This window comes from Onychomys torridus, chromosome 1 (assembly GCF_903995425.1).
Source record: "Onychomys torridus chromosome 1, mOncTor1.1, whole genome shotgun sequence".
Taxonomy (NCBI): Eukaryota; Metazoa; Chordata; class Mammalia; order Rodentia; family Cricetidae; genus Onychomys; species Onychomys torridus.
In genome coordinates this window covers 121,269,872-121,292,838 of record NC_050443.1, presented here as the reverse complement: position 1 = coordinate 121,292,838, position 22,967 = coordinate 121,269,872, and the positions used below count along the sequence as shown (strand labels likewise).

General features: G+C 42.8%; 1 protein-coding gene across 1 annotated transcript; it reads left to right on the top strand.

Annotated features, from left to right (window-relative positions):
- The first annotated feature begins 176 nt into the window (after positions 1-176).
- LOC118577565 (tumor necrosis factor receptor superfamily member 26-like) lies at positions 177-10,350 on the top strand. The gene is made up of 8 exons (XM_036177890.1): positions 177-188; positions 267-354; positions 1,283-1,411; positions 1,895-2,006; positions 4,839-4,915; positions 7,553-7,672; positions 8,336-8,404; positions 10,025-10,350. The coding sequence occupies exons 1-8, from the start codon at positions 177-179 to the stop codon at positions 10,051-10,053; spliced, it is 636 nt and encodes a 211-aa protein (XP_036033783.1). The 3' UTR covers positions 10,054-10,350.
- Positions 10,351-22,967: the final 12,617 nt, after the last annotated feature.

The following is a 22,967-nucleotide window of genomic DNA, read 5'->3' as shown; positions in this document are numbered from 1 at the left end:
CAAACAGATCACCGACAGCACTACAGGTCATACACCCATGGCAAAGATACAAAGCCACCCAAATCTGGAAACTGAAGACGACATCTGCAGACTGGCCCCTGCCCCCTGACTATTACCAGTCACTCTTGGGGAGATAGGAGCAAAATTGTAGTGTATGCTCTGCAGAAAGAGTCCGTATGAGAGCTGAGGTCAGGTGGGGAGCCATCTACCTCTTCTGTGCTGAGAGTCACCAATGGATGGTTTTGTGTTTCCCCTTCTGATTCTAGGTGACGATTTGCAACGAGAATAGTCCAAGCCAGTGTGGGACAGATGAGTTCCAATCTGAGACCTTCTGCTGCCAACTTTGTCCTGCTGGTGAGTTCCAGGATGCTTTCAGAGCATCCCACAAGCCTGGCCTTCCGATGGGAAAAGATGCTACAGGCCTTTAGCTAGGGCTGAACTGGAGACTGCTTTGAGAGAGGTGGAATCTGACAGAAAAAGGGAAGTGGGTGTCACCTTAGCAACCAGCTGCTACTTGCCCTCCCCCACCCAAGCACTGCCCCTGGCTTTGAAGGACAAAAACCAGAGACATGTGTGTGCCTGTCCAGAGATGGGCATTGGTGTGTTCTACAGAAGCAGCAAGGAGATGCCTGAGAAAAAGCCTTCATCCTACACAACTATCAGCACACATCTGTATGCATACCTACCTGCAAACACACCTACTCTAGCACTTATATGCACATGAGTCTGTAGACACCCATTTGGGTCTGTATGCACACCTGTACACACCTGCGGGTACATAGCCATGTGTGGGCACATCCCTACAAGCACATTGCACAAATAGTGAGATGGGACTGAGCTCACTGAACACTGTGGGAGTCAGCACATGTGCAGAGCACATATTGTTAGGTGTGTAGCTGTCTCCCTATGCTTCTGCCATAGGCTGAGAAGATGGTCACCGTGTAACTAATGTGGTAGGGACCTTGACTAAGGATCTAATCTTTAGACTTTGGAGTTCTATGAAACCATCATGGGCAGGCATGAGAGGGGGAGATGGACACGTAGGCCAGCTCTCTAGGGCTGTGGAGTAAAGAGGAAGAAGAACTCAGATGCTCCAACCCCCTGCAGGTCATCAGTCTCAGCCAAGGGGTGATGCAGGGCCTCCACACATTAAGTTTAGTATGAAGACCGTTGCAAGGAGGCTGGGGGCCTAGGAGTGGGTCGTGAATGGTTCTAGCCCCCAAGGGCTTCAGAGAATAGGGCTTTGCTAGGCCCCCAAACATCTCTTTCTCCTCTCACATAGGCACCTACTTCATTAAATCATGCCAGAGGAACCACAGTATGAGTGAGTGTGTCCCATGTGAGCTTGAAAACTACATGGACCACAGTAACAGGGAGTTTTCCTGTTTTCTCTGCTCTCAGTGCCGGGATGGTAAGTGTGCAGCCTCTTCCATCCATGGGGGCAGCCTCTCCACTGATCCTTACAGCAGGCAGACTGACAGGGAGAGGGGCCACAGAAAGATAACGAAGAAGGCAAATGATGGCTTCTTCATACTCTGCCTTACACAAAGGCCTAATAGGTTTTTTTCTTTCTCTCCTCACCCTCCCCCCGCCCCCACCCCTACTTAGGGCTGGGAGTACAGTAGAGCCTTTGCTTGAAAGGAAGCTTGGGGCTTGGGTACTCCTGAGGTATACCTGCTCCCCGTTCCTCTCCAGCCCAGATCGAAGGGCTCTGTGGAAGAAAAGGGAGGCTGGTTGTTGTGTCGGCATGGCCCCTGTGTCAGAGGACAGGGTGAGGGCAGATTGTGTGCCTAGAGTGAAAAGCTTGTGAAGATGACTACTGTGTCATGGACTGTTGTACACTGGGACAGACTCCCACCCTGATGACTGACCTGCAGCCTTCCTGCTTCCACAGACCAAGAGGAGGTGTCAGAATGCTCCCAGATGGCTAATCGTAAGTGCCAGTGCAAGCAGGGCACCTACTGTAACTCTGAAAACTGTGTGGAGAAGTGCCTTCCATGCAGCAGGTACCAGCTGGGGGAGAGACAATGAGTGTAGATCCTCACTCCTGCCCTCTAGTCCCCTAGCCTCTGAGTCCCTGTCTGGAGAGGGGCTCCTGAGGGCAGCACCTGCCACACAGATGAAATCAAACAAAGGATGTTTCCTCCCAGAAGCTGCCTGGAGTCAGTGCTCATTCATTAACTCACTCAACAAAAAACCTTTGAGCCCCAACAGTGAGACACACACAACAGAGATGCATACATAGCATAAGACCATTAATGATGGACTGGGGATGAAGCTAAGTTGGTAGAGTGTTTGCCTAGCATGTACAAGGTCCTGGTTCCACCCCCAGAACTGCACAAATCAGGCGTGGTGGTACAGCCTGTGATCCTGGAACTGGGAAGTAGAGGCAGGAGGATTGGGAGTGCAAGGTTAACTACATAGCAAGTTTGAGGTCAGCTTGGGATATAGATAATGTCTGGGGAAAAAACAACACTATTGGTGATAGGTAAGTTCATGATTGTGGGGGCCACCACACACTCAGTTGGAGGAAGCACAGGTTATTTATGGGTAGAGGCTCAGTGAATCAGGGAGAGATGGAACCATAGAAAGTTCAGGGGGAAAGAACTCTAGGCAGAGAGGATGGCAAAAGTGACCTACTGTTAATTAAGAATGGGGAAGGAGAGCTAGAGAGATGGCTCAGGGCTAAGATAAGATCCACTTTTCTAAGGAACTGAGTTCAGTTCACTGCACCCACATCAGGGGGCTATAACTCCAGCTCTAGGGAATCTGATGCCCTCTTCTGGCCTCTGAGGGTATCTGCACTCACGTCCACATGCACACAGACACAAACACATGCACATATCTAAACATAAAATGAAACTTTATAAAAGGAATTCTCTGGGACCAGGAATGTAGCTCAGTTGATAGAGTGCTTCTGTAGCATACACAAAGCTTTGGACTCAATCTCTAGAACCACATATACCAGGTAGGGTGGTATGCCTATAATTACAGTACTCTGGAGGCCAGATGATCAGAAGTTCAAGGTCATCTTTAGTTACATAGTGAGTTTGAGGCCAGCCTGGGCTACATGAGATTCTGCCTTAAGAAAAGAAAACAGTAAAAAAAAAATCTGGTGGCTACTTAACAATGACCATAAACAGGGAGTGAAAACAGAGTTATTCTTGTATGGTTCTGGAGCCAAGAAGTCCAACATCAAAGGCATTCACAGGTCTTCACTCCCTCTGCAGGCTCTAGGTTAGTGGTCCTCAACCTTGCTAATTCTGTGACCCTTTAGTTCAGTTCTCCCTGCTGTGGTGACCCCCAACCATAAAATTATTCTTGTTCTTATTTCATAACTGTTAACTTTGCTACTGTCGTGAATCAGAATGTAAATATCCAATATGCAGGATATCTGCTGTGAAAGGGGTTTCGACCCACAGGTTGAGAACCACTCCACTGCCTCCTCCCTGGCCTCTTCTAGTTTCTGGTGGTGGCAGCGATTCCTGACATTCCTTGGTGTGTGGACACATCACTCTTTGCTACCTCTCTCTCCATGCAGACTTTGCTCCTGTGCATCTGACTACAACTTCCTCTTGTAAGGACCCTAATCCCTTTGTTAAGGCTCATCCTAGCTGGGTGGTGGTGGCTCACACCTTTAATCCCAGCACTCGGGAGGTAGAATTAGGTGAATCTCTGTGAGTTCGAGGCCAGCCTGGTCTACAAAGTGAGTCCCAAGACAGGCTCCAAAAGCTACACAGAAAAACCTTGTCTTGAAAAACCAAAAAAAAAAAAAAAAAGACCCATCCTAACCCAATGTGACCCCCCAACTTCACTTAGTGTCATTTGCAAAGACCCTGTTTCCAAGCAAGGTGAAGTTCAAGGCCCATGAGTTTGGGGACACTTTTTTTTTTTTTTTGAGACAGGGTTTCTCTGTAGCTTTGGAGCCTGTCTTGGGCTAGCTCTGTAGACCAGGCTGGCCTTGAACTCGCAGAGATCCATCTCCCTCTGCCTCCCAAGTGCTGGGATTACAGGCGTTCGCCAGAACCGCCCAGCTGGGAGGACATTTTTGAGTGTCTATAGCAATAAGGCCACTTGTATAATAGCTTGAATCTGCATTTTTTTGTTTGTTTGTTTATTATGTGTGTAGTGTTTGTGTGTCTGATGCCCATAGAGCCCCAAAGAGGGTATTGAATCCCCTGGAACTATAGTTATAGCTGGTTGTGAGCCACTGTGTGGACACTGAGACTAGAACCTACTTTCTTTAGAAGAGCAGCAAATGCTCTTAACCACTGAGCCATCTCTCCACACAAACACTGGGTCTCACTGGCTGGCCTGGGACTCACCATGTAGACCAGACTGGTTTGAACTCACAAGAATCTGCCTGCATCTGCTTCCCAAGGGCTGGGGTTAAAGGTGTTCACCACTACACCAGGGAATAGCTTGCATCTGTGAGGCAGGTTCTACACCCATAAACACAACTCAGAAAGCACTGAACTGCGTGAGGACAGACTGCTCACCTCCAGTTTGCTGGAGGCCCTTGACTGTCTGTACATCGTTGCCTCTTCCTTACTCACAGCGTCTTTGTCTCTATGCAGACTTCCCTCTGTGTGGTGGGACAGCAGGTCAGGTCTTCAGAGCCAGACATTCTATCCAGGAGGGGAGAGAGATAGGGTCCTTCCCCAAATATAACAGACACCCCTAAACTCTAATCTCTTCAGAGTGCTTTTGGTCAGAATGGCAAGGTGTACTAAGGCCATGCTGGGGTGGGGCTGGTCCTTCCTAACACGGTGGGCAGTGTAGAGTGTGTTCTGGGCTGCCTGGGTGGGAGGAAGTAACATGCTGTGCTTTCCTCCCAGCTGTCCTAACGACAGAGTCATCAGGCAATGCAACGCCACGATGGACACACTGTGTGACACATTTGAGTCAAACTCAGGTAAGGATCTGTCTCCTAAACTCACATTAAAAATGTTCACTGGCTGGGTGGTGGTGACACATACCTTTAATCCCAGCACTCAGGAGGCAGAGGCAGGCAGATCGATGAGTTCGAGGCTAGCCTGGTCTACAGAGTGATTTCCAGGATAGCCAAGGCTACACAGAGAAACCCTGTCTCAAAATTACCCCTCTCCAAAAAAATGTTCACTGGTGTACTGGCTAGTTTTTATGTCAACTTAACACAGGCTGGAGTCATTTAGGAAAAGAGAATCTCAATTGAGAAAATTGACCCCTGCCAGATTAGCCTGTAGATACTCCTATAGGGCATTTTCTTAATTAGCAACTGATGGGAGAAGGCTCAAGGGGTAGGTAGTCCTGGAGTTTATAAGGAAACAGGCATAGCAAGCCATGAGGAAGAAGCCAATAAGCAGCATTCTTTAGTGGTTCCTGCCTTGAGTTCCTGCCCTGACTTCCCTGGATGATGGTCTCAGGCTGCAAACTGAAATCAACCCAAACTAAACCAGCTGAGAAGGTAACATTGACATTATAGTCACTATTAAACTCTGCCACAGTAGGAAAAATAGCCAGAGATTATGAACAAATGACTGTGTTTGCTGGGTTTTGCTTGGTGGGGAGGGGCAGGCTGCAGGTCAAGAATCTTGTCTTTGGGTTGGAGAGATGTCTCTGCAGTTAGAGGCTAGGCTCACAACCCAACCAAGCCATGTCCCCAACTCCTAAAGAAAGTTTTCATTAAATACTACAAGCAGGGTGCTGGAGAGATGTCTTCGGGATTTAGAGCACTTGCTCTTGCAGGGGACCTGGGTTCAATCCCAGCACCTCTATGGTGGCTTACAAGTGTTATTCCAGGTTCAAAGCTTTTGACACCCTCTTCTGACCTCTTTGTGCACTAGGCACACATATGATACACATACAGGCAAAACACTCATACACATAAAAAAAAGATCCTACAGGCAGGGGCTGGCATTAGAAATCTCAGAAGATAATAAAAGCACTTGCCATTTGGGCCTGGCAACCAGAGTTCAATCCCCAGAACCTGAAACCCACGTAAAGGTGAATGGAGAGAACAAACCAAACAAAATTGTCCTCTGACCTCCACACACATAACAGTAAAGTGTTGGTTTTTAAAATGGGGCTAGGGAGCTCAGTGGGTAAGAGTGCTGGCTGCATACACATGCAGACCTTAGTTCAAATCCCAGAACCATGAGTGTGACTGTGCTTCCATCTCTGGGGCTCACTGGCTGTTGTCAGCCTAGCTGCAGGTTCAGGGAGAGAGACCCTGTCTCAAGGGACAGAGAGTGATAGCGCAGGACACACGTTGTCCTCCTCTGACCTCTGCATGTATGTGTGTGTGTGCATGCATACAGAGACACACACATGAGCATGTAAATATAAATAATAATGAAATGAAATTTAATAAATAATAAAGTAAAACATCCAAGTGTGACAGCACAGGTCTGTAACTCCATCACATATGCTATTGAGGCAGGAGGATTGCTGTAAATTGAAGGCCAATCTGGGCTATTTACCTATTTCTAGACCAGTCAGGGCTACATGGCAAGATTCTATATCAAAAAATAAATAAGTAGGATCTGGAGAGATGGCTCATTGGTTCAGAGTACTTGTTGCTGTTGCAGAGGACCCAGGTTCAATTTCCAGCCCCCACATGGGAGCTGACAACCATCTGTAACTTCTGTTCTAGGGGATATGGCGCCCTCTTCTGACCTCCATAGGCACTGCATGCACACAATGCACAGACATGCATGTAGACAAATACCTATACACATAAAAATAATTAAACATCTCCAGGCAGTGGTGGTGCACGCCTTTAATCCCAGCATTTGGGAGGCAGAGCCAGGCGGATGTCTGTGAGTTCAAGGCCAGCCTGGGCTACCAAGTGAGTTCCAGGAAAGGCACAAAGCTACACAGAGAAACCCTGTCTCGAAAAATCCAAAAAAAATTTAAACATTAAACATTAAAAATAAGGTAAACAAATGAGCAACAATTTTAGAAGGATGCTTAATACTAAAACCACTTAATAAATACATAATCAATAGAAAGACCTTATCTAAGACTAAGAAAGCCTTTAGGTTGACTGATATGTAGCTTCACTGACCCCCAGCCATTCATGCAGCTGCTGACAGAGCCTGGGGTCCACAGTTCCCTCTAGCCTGATCCATCCCTCCTATATCTGCATCCTGGGCTCTCCCTGGGCTGTGATATCACAAAAAGCGAGGCCAAGACTCCTGAAGGTTCTGAGCAATCTGTGGGGAGCAGAGTCCCCTGCTGGTGTTCTGGTAAGGCACACCCTTTGCTCCTTCCAAGGACCTTAACAGGATCCCCTGGACTCTGAGCCTGGACAGGAAGCAGGAACTTCTGTGGTTTGTCACTCTAATAAAGACAGCCACCGGGCAGTGGTGGCACATACCTTTAATCCCAGCACTTGGGAGGCAGAAGCAGGAGGATCTCTGTGAGTTTGAGGCCAGCCTGGTCTACAAAGAGAGTTCCAGAACAGCCAAGACTGTTACATGGAGAAGCTCTGTCTCAAAAAACAAACAAAAAGACAGCTGTCAGCTGTGCTCAACTCTGCCTCAGCAATCTTCCATCCATCTCCTTCCAGGGATGCCAGATTGTCACTGTCTCTGCCTGTCTGGCCCTCTGACTGTTATAGTTGTCATAGCTGCTGTCATCATCATCATTGCTGCTATCATTGCTGTCATTTGGTGTGTTTTAAAAAGAGGTGAGTGAATGCTGGGAAGTGCTTTTAATCCCAGCACTCAGGAGGCAGAGGCATGAGGATCTCGGAGTTCGAGATCAGCCTGGTCTACAGAGTGAGTTCTAGGACAGCCAGGGCTGTTACACAGAGAAACCCTGTCTTGAAAAACAAAACAAAACAAAACAAACAAAAAGAGGTGAGTGAAAGCTAGAGTAGTCTGTGTATCCATGAGACGTGTGTGTGTGTGTGTGTGTGTGTGTGTGTGTGTGTGTGCGCGCGCGCGCGCGCGCGCATAAATGTAGGTGCTCAGAAACCAAAGCATCAGATGCCCTGGAGCTGGAATTACAGGTGGTTGTGAGCTGCCTGACATGGTGTTGGGAACCAAACTGGGGTCTTCTGCAAGAGCAATATTCACTCTGAGCCACCTCCTCAGTCTCAGGAGAGGCAATGTGTGTGACAAGGCTCTGGCTTTATCATTAAGGATAGAACAGCCCCGAATAGTGCCAGCAGCATCTCAGGTTAAGGGAGTCAAGGTGGCAGTGAGCACCTTCCAGGGTGCCCCAGCCTGGAGCAGGGGACAGAGGGATGGGTTAAGGTGGCGCCTCAAACCCCCTCCCCAGACAGAGGGTCACCTATATGTCGCCAGGTTCTGAGTTTGCTATGTACTGAAGATGTTTCTTCTTCTAGTTCTTTCTCCGTCCACTGCACCAAGGAGTCTAAATTCACCTCGTGTTTCAGGAGAGGAGATTCAGCTCTGTAAGTAGCATGCTGGGAATTCTTTGTCAGAATCTCTTATAGCCCAGGCTAGTTTCAGATTTATTATGTAGCTGAGGATGATCTTGAAATTTAAAAAAAAAAATGTTTTTTTAAAAGTGTGTGCATGGGATTTTCTCCCTGCACTTATGTTTGTACACTATGAATACACAGTGCCTATGGAGGCCAGAAGAGGATACTGGATCCCTTGGAACTGGAGTTACTGATCCATCCTGCAGACGCTGGGAACTGAACCTAGGCTCCCCAGATGAGCAGCCAGTGAGTTCTCTTAACACTGAGCCTGACCAAGAGCTCCTGATTCTCTTTCCTCCACCTTAAACACCACCACACCAATTTCCCAGGCTCTCTGGGTGCTATGCCTGCAGTTCCTTCCTAGAAATTCATGATGGTATCTCCTGACCCTCCAATTGCTGAGTGCTTAGCTCTCATTAGGGTGGTAATGCACTCCCAGAAAGCTGGGGAGGTGTGGGCATCCTGCATCCGGGGCTTTAGATGGCACCATGGTGTTTGTGTCCTCCTTACAAGAGCCAAAGTCTGTGCTGGGAAGAGACTGAAGTTCTAGTGGTTTTGACACTGAGTAGAAACTGAGGCACAGAAAATCAAAGGGAGATGTTCTATCTTTATAAAAAGAGTGAGTGCCTGAGCTGTTGTATCAGATAATTACAAAGTGGGGGTCAACCCATCAGGAATCTACTGTCTTGCCCGTCTGGTGGTTAGAAGTCTAAGCCTAAGTGTGACTAAAGCTAGATCTCTCAGGGGCTCAGAGGGTCTTTCCTGCCTTTCCAGCTTCTAGGAACCGCCAGTTCTTGGCCTGAGGCTGCTTAAGTTAGTCAGCCACCATCTTCAGATGATCCCTGCCTGACCATTCCTTGGAGTGTGTCCTCACCTATAAAAACTTATCCAGCTGGGCAGTGGTGCATGCCTTTAATCCCAGCACTTGGGAGGCAGAGGCAGGTGGATCTTTGTGAGTTCGAGGCCAGCCTGGTCTACCGAGAGAGATCCAGGAAAGGTGCAAAGCTACACAGAGAAACCCAATCTCAGGAAAAACAAAACAAAACAAAACAAAACTTATCCAACTAAGATCATAGTTGCAGGCTACAGTTCAGGACATGGGCTTGTCTTTTGGAAGCCACAGGAGACCTCACAGCAGGCTTGTCCTAGGATCTGGTCAGGCCCTGACTTTACAGGGTATAAGATCTCCCTGGCTAGCTTCCCAAATGCATGGCATCCCTTCTTCTCAACATGCCTTGGGAGCTTGCCAGGCACTGCCCTAAATACTGGAGGCCTCAGTAGGGTAAGGAAGGACAGGGCCAATCTCCATAAACTGTTCATCCTGGGCCTCTGGCCTCCCTAGAAGAGACCAGAAGTTCCTTCCAGAAGGAAGACTGAAGCCATGTTGGGCTTGGCTGCTCTCCATCTTGAGTAATTGATAAATAGTAAGTTGTCCCAACCTGGGTCTTCTGACCACTGGGGATTACTTGGGGACACAAAGAGCCTCTCATATACTGAGACACAATCACAGAAATGCTGCAGCTTTCCTCCAGAATATCCCAGAAATATAAGTAGACTTTTGGTTGTTTTCTGTTTGTTTGTTTTTTCCAGCCTCCAATATGCTACAAAATTCTGAGTAAACAGATGGCATTCCTGAAGCTAACCGGACTTAAGGACACTGATATTCCTGAGCATGGAAGTAGAAGCTTGGTAGTACTTGTGGAATATCTCTTTACACTACGTGAATATATATCATTGGTTTAATAAAGAAGCTGAGTGGCCAATAGGTGGACAAGTAGAGGTTAGGTGGGAGGGCCAAATGAAGAGGATGCTGGGAAGAAGGACAGAGTCTGGGAGTTATGAGCAAAAGCAAAGAAAAGCAAGATGAGCATGCTGTGCTGAGAAAAAGCACCAAGCCATGTGACAAAGCATGGATAAGAAATATGGGTTAATTTACAATGTAAGAGTTAGTTAGTAACAAGCCTGAGCTATTGGCTAAACATTTATAACTAATAATAAATTTCTGTGTGGTTACTTGGGAGCGACTGGCAGGACAGAAACTTCTGCCTATAGGTAGGTACTGTTTCTAAACTTGGGACTGGCCTCCCAGAAACTAATAATTTATATGTGTTTGCAAGCTGTGATGATTTAGCTGCTAAAACACATGTATATGCTAGGTCCTCAAGCTAGAGTCAGGTGTCTTTTGATACAGGATTGAGACATTCCAAATAACCCAGCTGAATTTGAAGCTGGCACCCATCCCACTGCATGCCCTGTGGGATCCACACACATCCAGATATGTGATGTGCCCTTTTCTTGTGTAAAGCACATCAGCCCTGTGTGCGGCTAGTGGGCTTCCCTACTTGAAGCCCACTGTGGCCTTAGAGATATGAGGCTTTGTACTCTGAACTTGTCAGTTAGAGCCAGTTTGGGATCATGGTGCTTGGAATGTCTTCCTAGGAGCCAAATGTCCTTTGAGCCACCATGCCCCTGCAGTCTATAGCAGGGTGTGACCCAGGTAAGGTGCTTTGTTATACATATAAGCTCACAACAAAGACTCCTGGCAGGCCTGCATAAGCAACTATAGACTCCGCCACACTGGGTACTGGGAACAGTCTGTGCTTTTATGCAATCCAACCTCCAGGCATCTGCCTAAGAACTAGCCTTAGACTTGATTCCTCTCAAACTACAGTGAGCATGTATGAATGAGAATTCCTCAAAAGAAGCTGTATCTACATAGGTTGATTAATTGATTAAAAATTTAGCCAGGCTGTGGTGTCACAAACCTTTAATCCTATCACTAAGGAGGCAGAGGCAGGCAGATCTCTTTAAGTTTGCCAGCCTGGTCTACAGAGTGAGATCCAGGAAAGACAGGGTTACACAGAGAAACCCTGTCTTGAAAAAACAAAGACTAGATAGTTATAGATGTACTTTTCCTTAGTTGTGATAGAAAGTAAATTAGGTATAAAACTTTGGAGTCACAAAGATGGTATGGATGGTGGAGTGTTTTCTCTGAATTTACTAAACACAAATGGACTGAAGATTGTAAATGTAATTCTTACCTGATAATGGCTTTTGTTGTATATAGTTTCATTACATTAAAGTTAAAACCTTTCATTTTGTTTAGACAAAAGAGGGAAATGTGGAATATTATTTTAAGATGTGTTACATTTGTTTATGCTGTGGAACATTTGATTAATGATGCAAAGATGTGTTGCATTCCTTTATGTTGCATTTGTTTAACTCTGTGAAGCTGTGTTACTGTGCCTGTCTAAAACACTTGGTCAAATAAAGAGCTGAATAGCCAATAGCAAGGCAGGAGAAAGGATAGGCAGGGCTGGCAGGCAGAGAGAATATATATGAGAAATCTGGGAGGAGGGGATCAAGGAACAAGAGAGGAAGGAGGAGGACTTCAGGGGTCAGCCACCCAGCCAGACATGGAGTAAGAAGGAAAGAAAAGGTATACAGGAATAAAGAAAGATAAAAGTCCCGAGGCCAAAGATAGACAGAATACTTTAAGAAAAGTTGGCAAGAAACAAGGCAAGCTAAGGCCTAGCATTTATAATTAAAGATAAGCCTCTGTGTGTGAATTATTTGGGAGCTGAGTGACAGGACCCCTAGAAGAACAAAAACAATGTTCCTAGGAAAGTCCCTAATACCTGACTTCTGATTGGTAGAAAAATGTAACTAACTTGGCATAGATGTTTGTGGGTTTTGTGCTTAAATACTTGCTGAAATGAACATTGCGGGGCACAGTCATCTCCTGAGTCTGTTGCTCCCAGCAAGTCAGTTTTTGCTGCCTAATTCAATAAAGATCTTGCTTTGTATGGAGTCTCTTGTGTGTGCTTTGGTTGATTTGGAGCCTTGGACTCCACAAAGCTACTAAGTCCTGTTGGACTGGATTTCCCCTTTGCCTCATGAAGATTGTTACTCTGTCAGCCCTGGTGTTTGCAGAAATGCCCACAACACCCTGACAACAGATAGAAGCCTTTGGAACAATTCATTTGATAGCACTCTAGTCTCCACCAACCTGAAGTCTATGAATGCTGTCATGCACCTGAGCCATAGCTGAGATCTGCCGCTGTGCTGTAACAGACACGTCACATTTCCACTAATATGTCTGAAGAATGCCTTGATTTTTTTTTTTTTCGAGACAGGGTTTCTCTGCGTAGCTTTGCACCTTTCCTGGAACTCGCTTTGGAGACCAGGCTGGCCTCAAACTCACAAAGATCCGCCTGGCTCTGCCTCCCAAGTGCCGGGATTAAAGGCGTGTGCCACCAACGCCCAGCGAATGCCTTGATTTATAACTTTGTGTTCTGTCCTACAAAATTCCATGAAACCATGGAATTGGGGTACCTAAATCTATGTTTCTGGGGCCACAGACACTCAAATTTGGCTCCAGAATAAGCTATTTCTCATTCCCTTTGAGAGCTGTTTTTGCATCTACCCAAGGACTAGGGATGGTGACAGTCACCAAGACCTCCTGTTATGTGCTTTTTGAAATATTAATGTTAACAACATGGTACTTGTGCCAAAGTTGTACAATGTGACAGTATGTGCTTTGATCATTTCATTTCTCTGTATATAATGTGATAGTTAATTCCTTAAAGTAGGAATTCTTTTTCTTGATATATATGGATGTGTTTAGTTAGGTTTCTATTGCTGTGACAGACACCAAGACCAAAAGGAGCTAGGGGAAGAAAGAGCATATTTCATCTTATACCCGGTAATCCACCATCTTAATTGACTCACCAAATTTGCTGACAATGATGATTCAGACGTGAGGCTTACTGCTTCTGCACAGAGCAGTAGAAGCCCGAGTGAGTTTCAAGGCAGCTACCTAGTGTGGTAGCAGTCTGAGATGGGGATCCAGAGAGAGCCCACAAACCACCAGGAGAGAAGAAGCCAAAGAGACCCCAGCTGCATGCAGCTCAGGTCTGAGCTGGAGGCCTGCAAGAGCACAGACAAGTAGCTTTTTAGTGAATTTGTGCCACAAACATTGGGTCACCAGATGTAAAATGAGTTCCTAAATGGTCTTATTAATAATAAATCCAGAGCCAGATATTGGAGTAAAGCTGAAAGGTCAGAGAGGCAGAGCAGCAAGTCATTAGTTCTTACCCCTGTGAAATCCTCTGCTGAAAGACTGTGAGCTCCTCTCTCTACCCCACCTTATCACTTCCTCTCTCCATCCAGCTCTATCACTTCCTATCTGTCTGTACAGACCTCCAGACCTCTATGGTTAACTAGTGGCTAGCTCCTCCTTCTGATTTTCAGGCAAGCTTTATTTGTTAGAGCACAAATAAAATATCACCACAGAAGCTTGCAGGCTTCTCTTAAGCACAGCTAAGGGGAGTTCCAAGGGCAGTTAGGTATTTCAGATATGATTGACTTAAGCAAGTGCCTATCATAATAGTACATTCTAATTGGCTAGGGCTAGTCAGAGGCTGGTTAAGGCTACAGCTTTTCCATTTGGGGGCCAAGTCTGGACAAGTCCCAGGCTTTGTCCCTACTTGGTTATCACCTTGAGCTGCTGACTGTGGGTTCAGGCCTGGTACTGCACATATTAGCCTTCCTTGTCCTTGCTGTTGGGGGTGTTGGAGATTGATTGTCCTTTGTTTGTGGCTCTTCCACAGATCTGCTTGCTCAGTCTCAGGAAACTGAAATTGAGGCTGAATCTCTGACAGAAGACTGAGTAGCCTGTTAGAGCATCTGCTTGGTCCTCTCATTCCCCCCTTGAGTAATGCATCATCTCAAATCCTGGAGATGTTTCTTCTAGGTTTACAGATTTGTATTGCTGCTTTAAAACTATCAGTTGGACCATGAAGATACATTCTTTGATAAACCTAACTACACAGATCAGAGCCAACTAAAAGATGATTAAGGGTCCAGCTAAGGCTGACAAGAGACTAGTTAACCAGGGTGACCAGCTGAAAGATTCATACCATCCTTCATTTTGTTATTTCTCTTGTTTTCTATCATGTAACCTTTTTTTTGATAAGGTTCATGGAGTCTTTTATAACTCCTGAATGGTTAGCATAACAACAGCATGTTCTCCCAGAGCCAGACATAAACCTCCCTGTTGAAGGAATAGTAAATCTAGCCCCTTTCTATTCTGGAGAACCATCTCAGCTAAAGAGGAGAGTGATTCCTCTAGATGGGTGATTGATTTCGCTAGGGTGGCTATGTCTTCATCTATGGCCATGCTCAGAATCCTATAATGCTGCTGGTCTTGGAGAATGAGGGCTGACATTCCAGTGCCTATGGCTCTGGTTATGCCCAAGCCTATGAGGATATAAGGACGGCTGTGAAAACCTCCCATTTGTCCTGTCCCAGTGGTTCTAGCTGATGGAGAATCTCTCCCTGGGGGTAATAGGCTATCTTAGGGACCAGCTGTACCAAGACACAAAAACTTCAAGTGCCATTTAAAACTTGGGCATGCATGCAGGGGGTTAAACCAGTGGCACAGGCCCACCAAACATCATCCAGAGGAATGAAATATCCCATTCCTGGCAGACTCTAAGTTTTATTGCAGAGGTCAACATAATTAGATGGGGGTTGGCCCATGCAGAGGCCATTTTCTGTCATAGATTGTAAGATAAGTGTCCCTCTGCCTGAGTGTTGCCATCTGCATGACTGCCTGTCATAGAAATAATGGAAACAGCAGATGTTATGACTCAAATGGATTTAACAGATATCTATAGAACGTTTTACTAAAACACAAAATAATATACCTTCTTCTCCGCACCTTGTGGAATCTTCTCTAAAATTGACCACATATTCAGTCACAAAGCAAATCTCAACAGATACAAAGAAACTGGAATAACCCCATGTATCTTATTGGATTACCATTGGATTAAGTTAGAATTCAACAACAACACAAATTACAGAAAGCCTACAAACTCATGGAAACTAAACAACTCTGAACTGAATTACCAATGGGTCAAGGAAGAAATAAACAAATCAAACACTTCCTAGAATTCAATGAAAATGAATGCACAACATACCCAAACTTATGGGACACTATGAAATGTTAAGAAGAAACTTCATAGCACAAGTACCTAAAGAATTTGGAGAAACCTTACACTAGCGACTTAGCAGCACACCTGAAAGCTCTAGAACAAAAAGAAGCAAACACATCTGGGAGGAGTAGACTGCAGGAAATAAACTGAGGTCTGAAATCAATAAAATACAAACAAAAAGAACAATGCAAAGAACCAATGAAGCAAAGAGTTGGTTCTTTGAGAAAATCAAAGATAGACAAACCCTTATCCAAACTAACCAAAAGGAAGAGAGAGAATACCCAAATTAACAAAATCAGAAGCAAGAAAGGGGACATAATAACAGACACTGAGGAAATCCTAGAATCATTAGGTCACACTTCAAAAACCTGCACTCCACAAAATTGGAAAATCTAAAAGAAATGGACAACTTTCTGGATAGGTACAACATACCAAAATTAATTCAAGCCCAGATAAACAATTTAAATAGACCTATAACCCCTAAGGAAATAGAAACAGTCATTAAAAGTCTCCCAACCACAAAAAGCCCAGGGCCAGATGGCTTTAGCACAGAATTCTACCAGAATTTCAAAGAGGAGATAATACCAATACTCCTCAAATTGTTCCACACAATAGAAACAGAAGGAACATTGTCAAACTCTTTCTATGAGGCTACAGTTACCCTGATATCCAAACTACACAAAGATGCAATAAAGAAAGAAAAATTACAGACCCATTTCCCTCATTGAACATTTATGCAAAAATACTCAATAATGGCAAACCAAATCCAAGAACACACACACGCAAAAATCATCCAACATGACCAAGTAGGCTTCATCCTAGAGATGCAAGGATGGTTTAACACATGAAAATCTGTCAATGTAATCCACCATATAAACAAACTGAAAGAAAAAAACCCATGATCATCTCACTAGATGCTGAAAAAGCCTTTGGCAAAGTCCAACACCCCTTTATGATAAAGATCTTGGAGAGATCAGGGATATAAGGAACATACCTAAACATAATAAAAGCAATATACAGCAAGCTGACAACCAAAATCAAATTAAATGAAGAGAAATCCAAAGTGATTAGACTAAAATCAGGAACAAGACAAAGCTGTGCCCTCTTTCCACATCTATTCAATATAGTACTTGAAGATCTAGCTAGAGCAATAAGACAACAAAAGGAGATCAAGGGGATACAAATTGGAAAGGAAGAAGTCAAACTTTGGCTATTTGCAGATGATATGATAGTATACATAAGTGACCCCAGAAATTCTACCAGGGAGCTCCTACAGCTGATAAACACCTTCAGTGATCTTGCTGGATACAAGATTAACTAAAAAAAAAAAAAAACCCAGTAGCCTTCCTATATACAATATATGATATATAATATATGATATATATTATATACTATATATGAAAAATGGACTGAGAAAGAAATCAGGGAAATAATACCCTTTACAATAGCCACAAATAATATAAAATGCCTTGGGGTAATTGTAGTGGGTAGCCATTCCAGCCGTGGCCTGGAAGTTCCAATACCCATTGAGGCTTCGGTAATGGTCACACCTACAAGGTGGGGCTGAGGGAGGACGCTGAAGACCCAGGATCAAAAGGAGAGGCTTCTCTTGGTTCCAGGACCCTGGATGCTGGAGGTAGACCGAGAAGAGTTCTCCAGAGGACACCACTGGACTGCGCCATCCCTTTCCCAGACCCTGCAACCTATCCCTTCATTTGTAAGTTACCCTACAAAATAAACCTCCCTTTTAACTACATGGAGTGGCCTTAATAATTTCACCAATAGGTAACTCTAACCAAACAAGTGAAAGATTTGTATGATAAGAACTTTAAGTCTTTGAAGAAAGAAATTGGAGAAGGTATCAGAAGATAGAAAAATCTTCCATGTTCATGGATCAGTAGGATTAACATAATAAAAATGGCAATCTTACCAAAAGCAATATACAGATTCAATGCAATCCCCATCAAAATCTCTACACAATTCTTCACAGACCTTGAAAGAATCATACCCAACTTCATATGAAAAAAAAAAAAAAAACACCAGGATAACTAAAACAATCCTGTACAATAAAGGAATTTCTGAAGATATCACCATCCCTGATTTCAAGCTCTACTACAGAGCTATAGTAATAAAACCAGCTTAGTATTGGCATAAAAACAGACACATGGATCAATGGGATCAAATTGAAGAACCTGATGCAAATCCACACACCTATGAACACCTGCTTTTTGTTGTTGTTGTTGTTGTTGTTTTGGTTTTTTTTTGTTTTGTTTTTTTACAAAGAAGCCAAAATTATATGATGAAAAAAAGAGCATCTTCAACACATGGTGCTGACATAACTGAATGTCAACATGTAGTAGATATTTATCTCTCGTCCTGCACAAAACTCAGGTCCAAGTGGATCAAAGACCTCAACATAAATCCAGTTACACTGAACCTGATAGAAGGGAAAGTGGGAAGTAGCCTAGAACGCACTGGCACAGGAGACCACTTCCAGAATATAACACCAGCAGCACAGACACTGAGGTTGACAATTAATAAATGGGACCTCCTGAAATTGAAAAGCTTCTGTAAGGCAAAGGACACTGTCCATAAGGCAAAACAGTAGCCCATAGAATGGGAAAAGATCTTCATCAACCCCACATCTGACAGAGGGCTGATTTTTCAAAATATATAAAGAACTCAAGAAACTAGACCTCAAAATACCAAATAATCCAATTAAAAAATGGGGTACAGATCTAAACAGAATTCTCAACAGAAAAATTTCAAGTGGCCAAAAGACATTTAAGGAATTGTTCAACATCCGTAGTCATCAGGGAAATGCAAATCAAGATGACTCTGAAATACCATCTTACACTTGTCAGAATGGCTGAGATTAAAAACAAAAACAAAAAACAACAACAACAACAAAAAAAAAAACTGATGACAGCTTATGTTGGAGAGGATGTGGAGTAAGGGGAACACTCCTCCACTGCTGGTGGGTGCTGTCTATAGGGTGTAGGCTCAGGTTCATGTGGTCCATGTAATCAAGACACAGAGGCACCTCAAGGATGATTCTAGCCTCTCCCAGCTTCATGGGGGATCCGTCTCTGTGGGCTGGTCCACTGTCGTTTAACAAAGGGCCCTTTTATTGTTCTCATTACTCTCTTTTAAAACTAGATGCATGAAGCATATAAAACTTATTGTGATAATCTTGGGTAGTATTGACTATGGATAGCCATACTTGAAAGGTTATATTTAGACACTGAATTCCATTTCCCATACAAATAGGAATTCCTTATACTCCCACAGTACAATTTTTAATCTCTTTACCCTCCTCCATTAGCTGAGCAGGTCCTCAGTTGTCAAAAGGACCAGGAAGATTCATTAACCACTACAGGAATATTTAATCTTCCCAATTTTCTGCTAAGTTAACTGGAGTATTAGGAATACAAGCCCAAAAATTATGATCAGACCCTTTTACTTGCAGTTACCACCAATAGCATAGCAAGGAATGAATTTGTAGCATTCAGAAGTTTCTGAGTTATACAGATTATTGCCTTCCCTTTGTCACACCAATTCTTAAGATGTCCCCAGGTGGGAGGATTAGCTGTCTGCTACAAAGGCCTTCTGTGGTTTTTTTTTTTTTCCTTATCAGAGGCATCTCAGCAGCATCCAGGAGACTCTTCTTGTTCATGCCTGATTTTTATCAACTTTGATGAGATCCACAGTCTGTGGAAACATAAGCATAACTTCAACCCCATGGTAACACCTCCCCCATTTTCCATACTGATGTCAAGGCATCCTTGTAGTACGTGGGCTGATTTAACTCAGCAGTTCTCCTCCCCCCATGGTCCAATGCCTTTCAGCAGCTGTTGTCCCTGTTTCATTAATATTTTAAAAATTTAAGGTTAATAAGGCATTATGCAGACTGTCTCTGGGGGTTCTCATATTCCCCTTCTATTTAGCAAGTATCTCCTTTAGAGTATGATTAGATCTTTCAACAACTGCATGTCCTGTAGGATTGTATGGTATTCCTATAATGTGTTTTATGTTGTAACATGCAAAAAAAATTGTTTCATTTTACTGGAAACATAAACTGGAGCATTCTTAGTTTTAATTTGTATGGTATGCCCATTACAGCCATTGTTTATAATAAATGTGTAATTATAGACTCTGCCCTTTCAGAACTTAAGGCAGATGCCCATTGAAACCCAGAGTACGTATCAATGATATGATGAATATATTTTAATTTTCCAAATTCTGCAAAGTGAAAAACATCCATTTGCCAAATTTCATTCCTTTGTGTACCTTTAGGATTAGTTTCTGCAGGTAAAGAAACTTGATTATACAAAGAACAAGCAGGATAGTTTATATATATATATATATATATATATATATATATATATATATATATATATATATTTTCCTTAGCTTATTGCCAAGTAATAGAAACTTTTTCTTTAAGCCCCTACTAGTAACATGATTTTTTTTAAATGAAATTTTGAGGCTTCCAACACATTTCCTATAAGTAATTGGTCAATTTCCTCATTTCCTTTTGCTAATGGTCCAGGCAACCCAGAATGAGATTAGATGTGGGTAATGTAAAGTGGTCAATTCTCAGATTGCCTGTTGTAGTTGTACAAATTATGAAGTTAATTCTGGATTATCAGGAATAAATTAATCAGTTTCTGTATGCAGTATAACCCTTTCTGCATATTGAGAATCAGTAATTATATTAAGAGATTCATTAAAGTCTAATAAAACAATCAGAATGGCATACATCTCTGATTTTTAAACAGAGTCATATGGACTTTGAATAACTTTACTGTTATTTACTGCTTTATAACCAGCCATTCCTAATTTATTTGCATCAATATAAAATGTAAGAGCCCCAGGAAGGGAAGAATCCTTTCAGTTCTTTTTATAAGTTGTAGTTCCTTACTTTTTGAATATTTGTTGTTAAATTCTCATAAGAAATTACTACAAGCTCTTTGCCAACTGTCATTAATCACCCACAATTACACAATTCCAGCGTTAGTATAGGGTAGTACAATTTCAGCTGAGTCCACTCCTGACAATTGACAATTCTTTCCTGTATGACTAATTCAGAAACTAATTCTATATAAGTCTTTCAGTATTTTTTTTACTCTGTTTATGAGCTAGGAAACCTATTCCAAAACATTATCCTCCCTCTGCATAATGAGTGAAGTAGGGGAATGATTGGAAAGTACAGTCACTAAAATACATCTAATTTTGAGATCTAATCAATCCACATAGGCATTTTGTAGGTTTTGTTCTACTTGAGCTAATTCCCTTTCAGCCTCAGCTGTTAATTATCTTGGAGTGTTTAAATCTGAGTCACCTTGCAAAACTGGAACAAATTACTTAATTCTTGAGTAGACAATCCAATGGTAGGACACAGCCAATTAATATCACACTATAATCATTGAATGCACTTGATCTCTCCTAATCTCTATCTTTTGCAGCTGAATCCTCTGTTTACTTAACAAGAGAATTAATGTACAAAATATTGACATAAAATTGGGCTATTTAATATTCTCTGGGGAAGGACATTCCAATGATATTGTCTTACTGGCTGAGCATTATTTTAAGTAGGAACTGTAAAAGCAAATTTTTCTCTATCCTGTTCTTGTAAAGGAATAGTCTTAAAGAAGCAATCTTGTAAATCAATAACTATCACTGGCCAATCTTTAGGTAATAAGGTAAATGAATTACAGGCTGTAAAGATCCTACAGGTTGAATTATCTTATTTATCATTCTCAAGTCAGTTAACATTTTCCAAATTTCTTTTTTATTACAAACACAGGAGTATTCCAAGGACTAGTAGTTTGTTTCCTCTATGTGCTTAGCATCTAACTGTTCTTCTACTAGTTGTTCAAGCACCTGTAGTTTTTCTTTAGTTAAGGGACACTGCTCCAACCATGCAAGCTTCCTAGTCAGCCATTTTAAAGGCAGTCGGGTTACTGGCAGTGACCCCTACTCCAAATTTGAATAGCCAGTTCCCGTCCTATCTTGCTTTTGTACAACCTGCATAGTCTGTGACTTTCCCTTATAATTCTTCCTAATGCTCTTTCCAGGAATATATCCTATTTTAAACATCATTTTATGAACTGTTTCTGAAATTTCAGGAATATTCATTTGAGCTCCCCATTGTTGTAACAAATCTCTCCCCCATAAATTCATGGTTACATCAGCTACATACGTAAGGCTTTAACATCCCTACTTGAACTTCAGGCCCTATATATTTAATCCACTCGAGACACTTTGTTTTATTTGAGATAAGGTTCCAATGCCTACAAATTGAGTGGAGACCTCTTGTAAAGGCCAGTTGGGATTCTTATGAAATTATGGCTATATCAACACCAGAATCCAATAATCCTTCAATCTCAATCCCATTTAGTTTTACTTTTAATTTAGGCCTTTGTCCCCTGTACTTCCAAAACCTCCTGTTCTACATATGGGATCTGCTTTGCCTGTAAAATATGGGATTAATAACAACTGGGCAATTCTATCACCAGCTTCTATTTACACAGTCCTTTTTTATGTATGCCATAATTTTAATTTCTCCTTGGTAATCTCCATCTATAATTCCTGGGTGTACAATAAATCCTTGGAATGTTAAATTGCTCCTTCCCAAAATTACTGTTCCTTGGGGAAGGGGATATACATCCCAGTGTGTATCTTATGACAAGGAATTTGTGGAGGAAGATGTTTGCCCACTGCCAGTTCTAGAGCAGTGCTGCCTGAAGTAGCATGCATTAAATCTCCAATGCTGAGCCTGGGTTCCCTTGATAGCTTTGCTGATGAGCCATTCCACTGTTGACAAGAAATTAGTATCTCGTATTGTTTGTTCCTGGCTCCCTGAGCTAAGCTCTTTGTCAAATTTTCTGATGTTAGTCTAATTTTTAACTTTCCCACATCTCCTACAGGCTTCCTATTCTGATTATCTTCCAAAGAAGTATTCTGTTTAGTAACAGAACAATAACAATCTTTCCTTAAATGTCTCAATTTTCCACAGTTAAAGCATCTTGTATTCTGAGATCTAAGACCATAAGCTAAAGCTTGGCCAATTATATTAGCATTATAGTCTGTGAATCCAATATCAGCAGTAGTTTTAATCCATTCCTCTAAAGGAGCTCCCTGAGCATTTAAGGGTCTTATGGCCTTTTGACATTCAGTATTAGCATTCTCAAAAGCCAAAGACTCAATTAAAACCTTTCTAACATCAGGATCAGCTACTGCTCTATGAACTGCTGAAGTTATTTTTTTTTTTTAATCAGTGTAGACTTCTCTTGCACTTTGTGTGATTTTTGTGGAGTAGATAGATCTTTTCCCTGGCTCCTTAATCTTATCCCAGGTCCTTAAAGCCACTACACAACATTGCACTACAGTAACATCATCAAACTGCACTTGTCTTTGTAAATCAGCTGTTCACCCTCTCCTAACAACTGGTCCCTTATATTTACTCCTCTAGTCTGATTACTCTGTTCCATGGCTGCTGCTTCCTCTCTTCACCAAGTGAGCCATTGTAA

Excerpts from the sequence above, each read along its gene's own strand:
- LOC118577565 (XM_036177890.1), top strand. Across the intron at positions 355-1,282 it reads CTGCCAACTTTGTCCTGCTG|GCACCTACTTCATTAAATCA; the intron begins GTGAGTTCCAGG and ends CCTCTCACATAG. Across the intron at positions 1,412-1,894 it reads CTGCTCTCAGTGCCGGGATG|ACCAAGAGGAGGTGTCAGAA; the intron begins GTAAGTGTGCAG and ends CTGCTTCCACAG.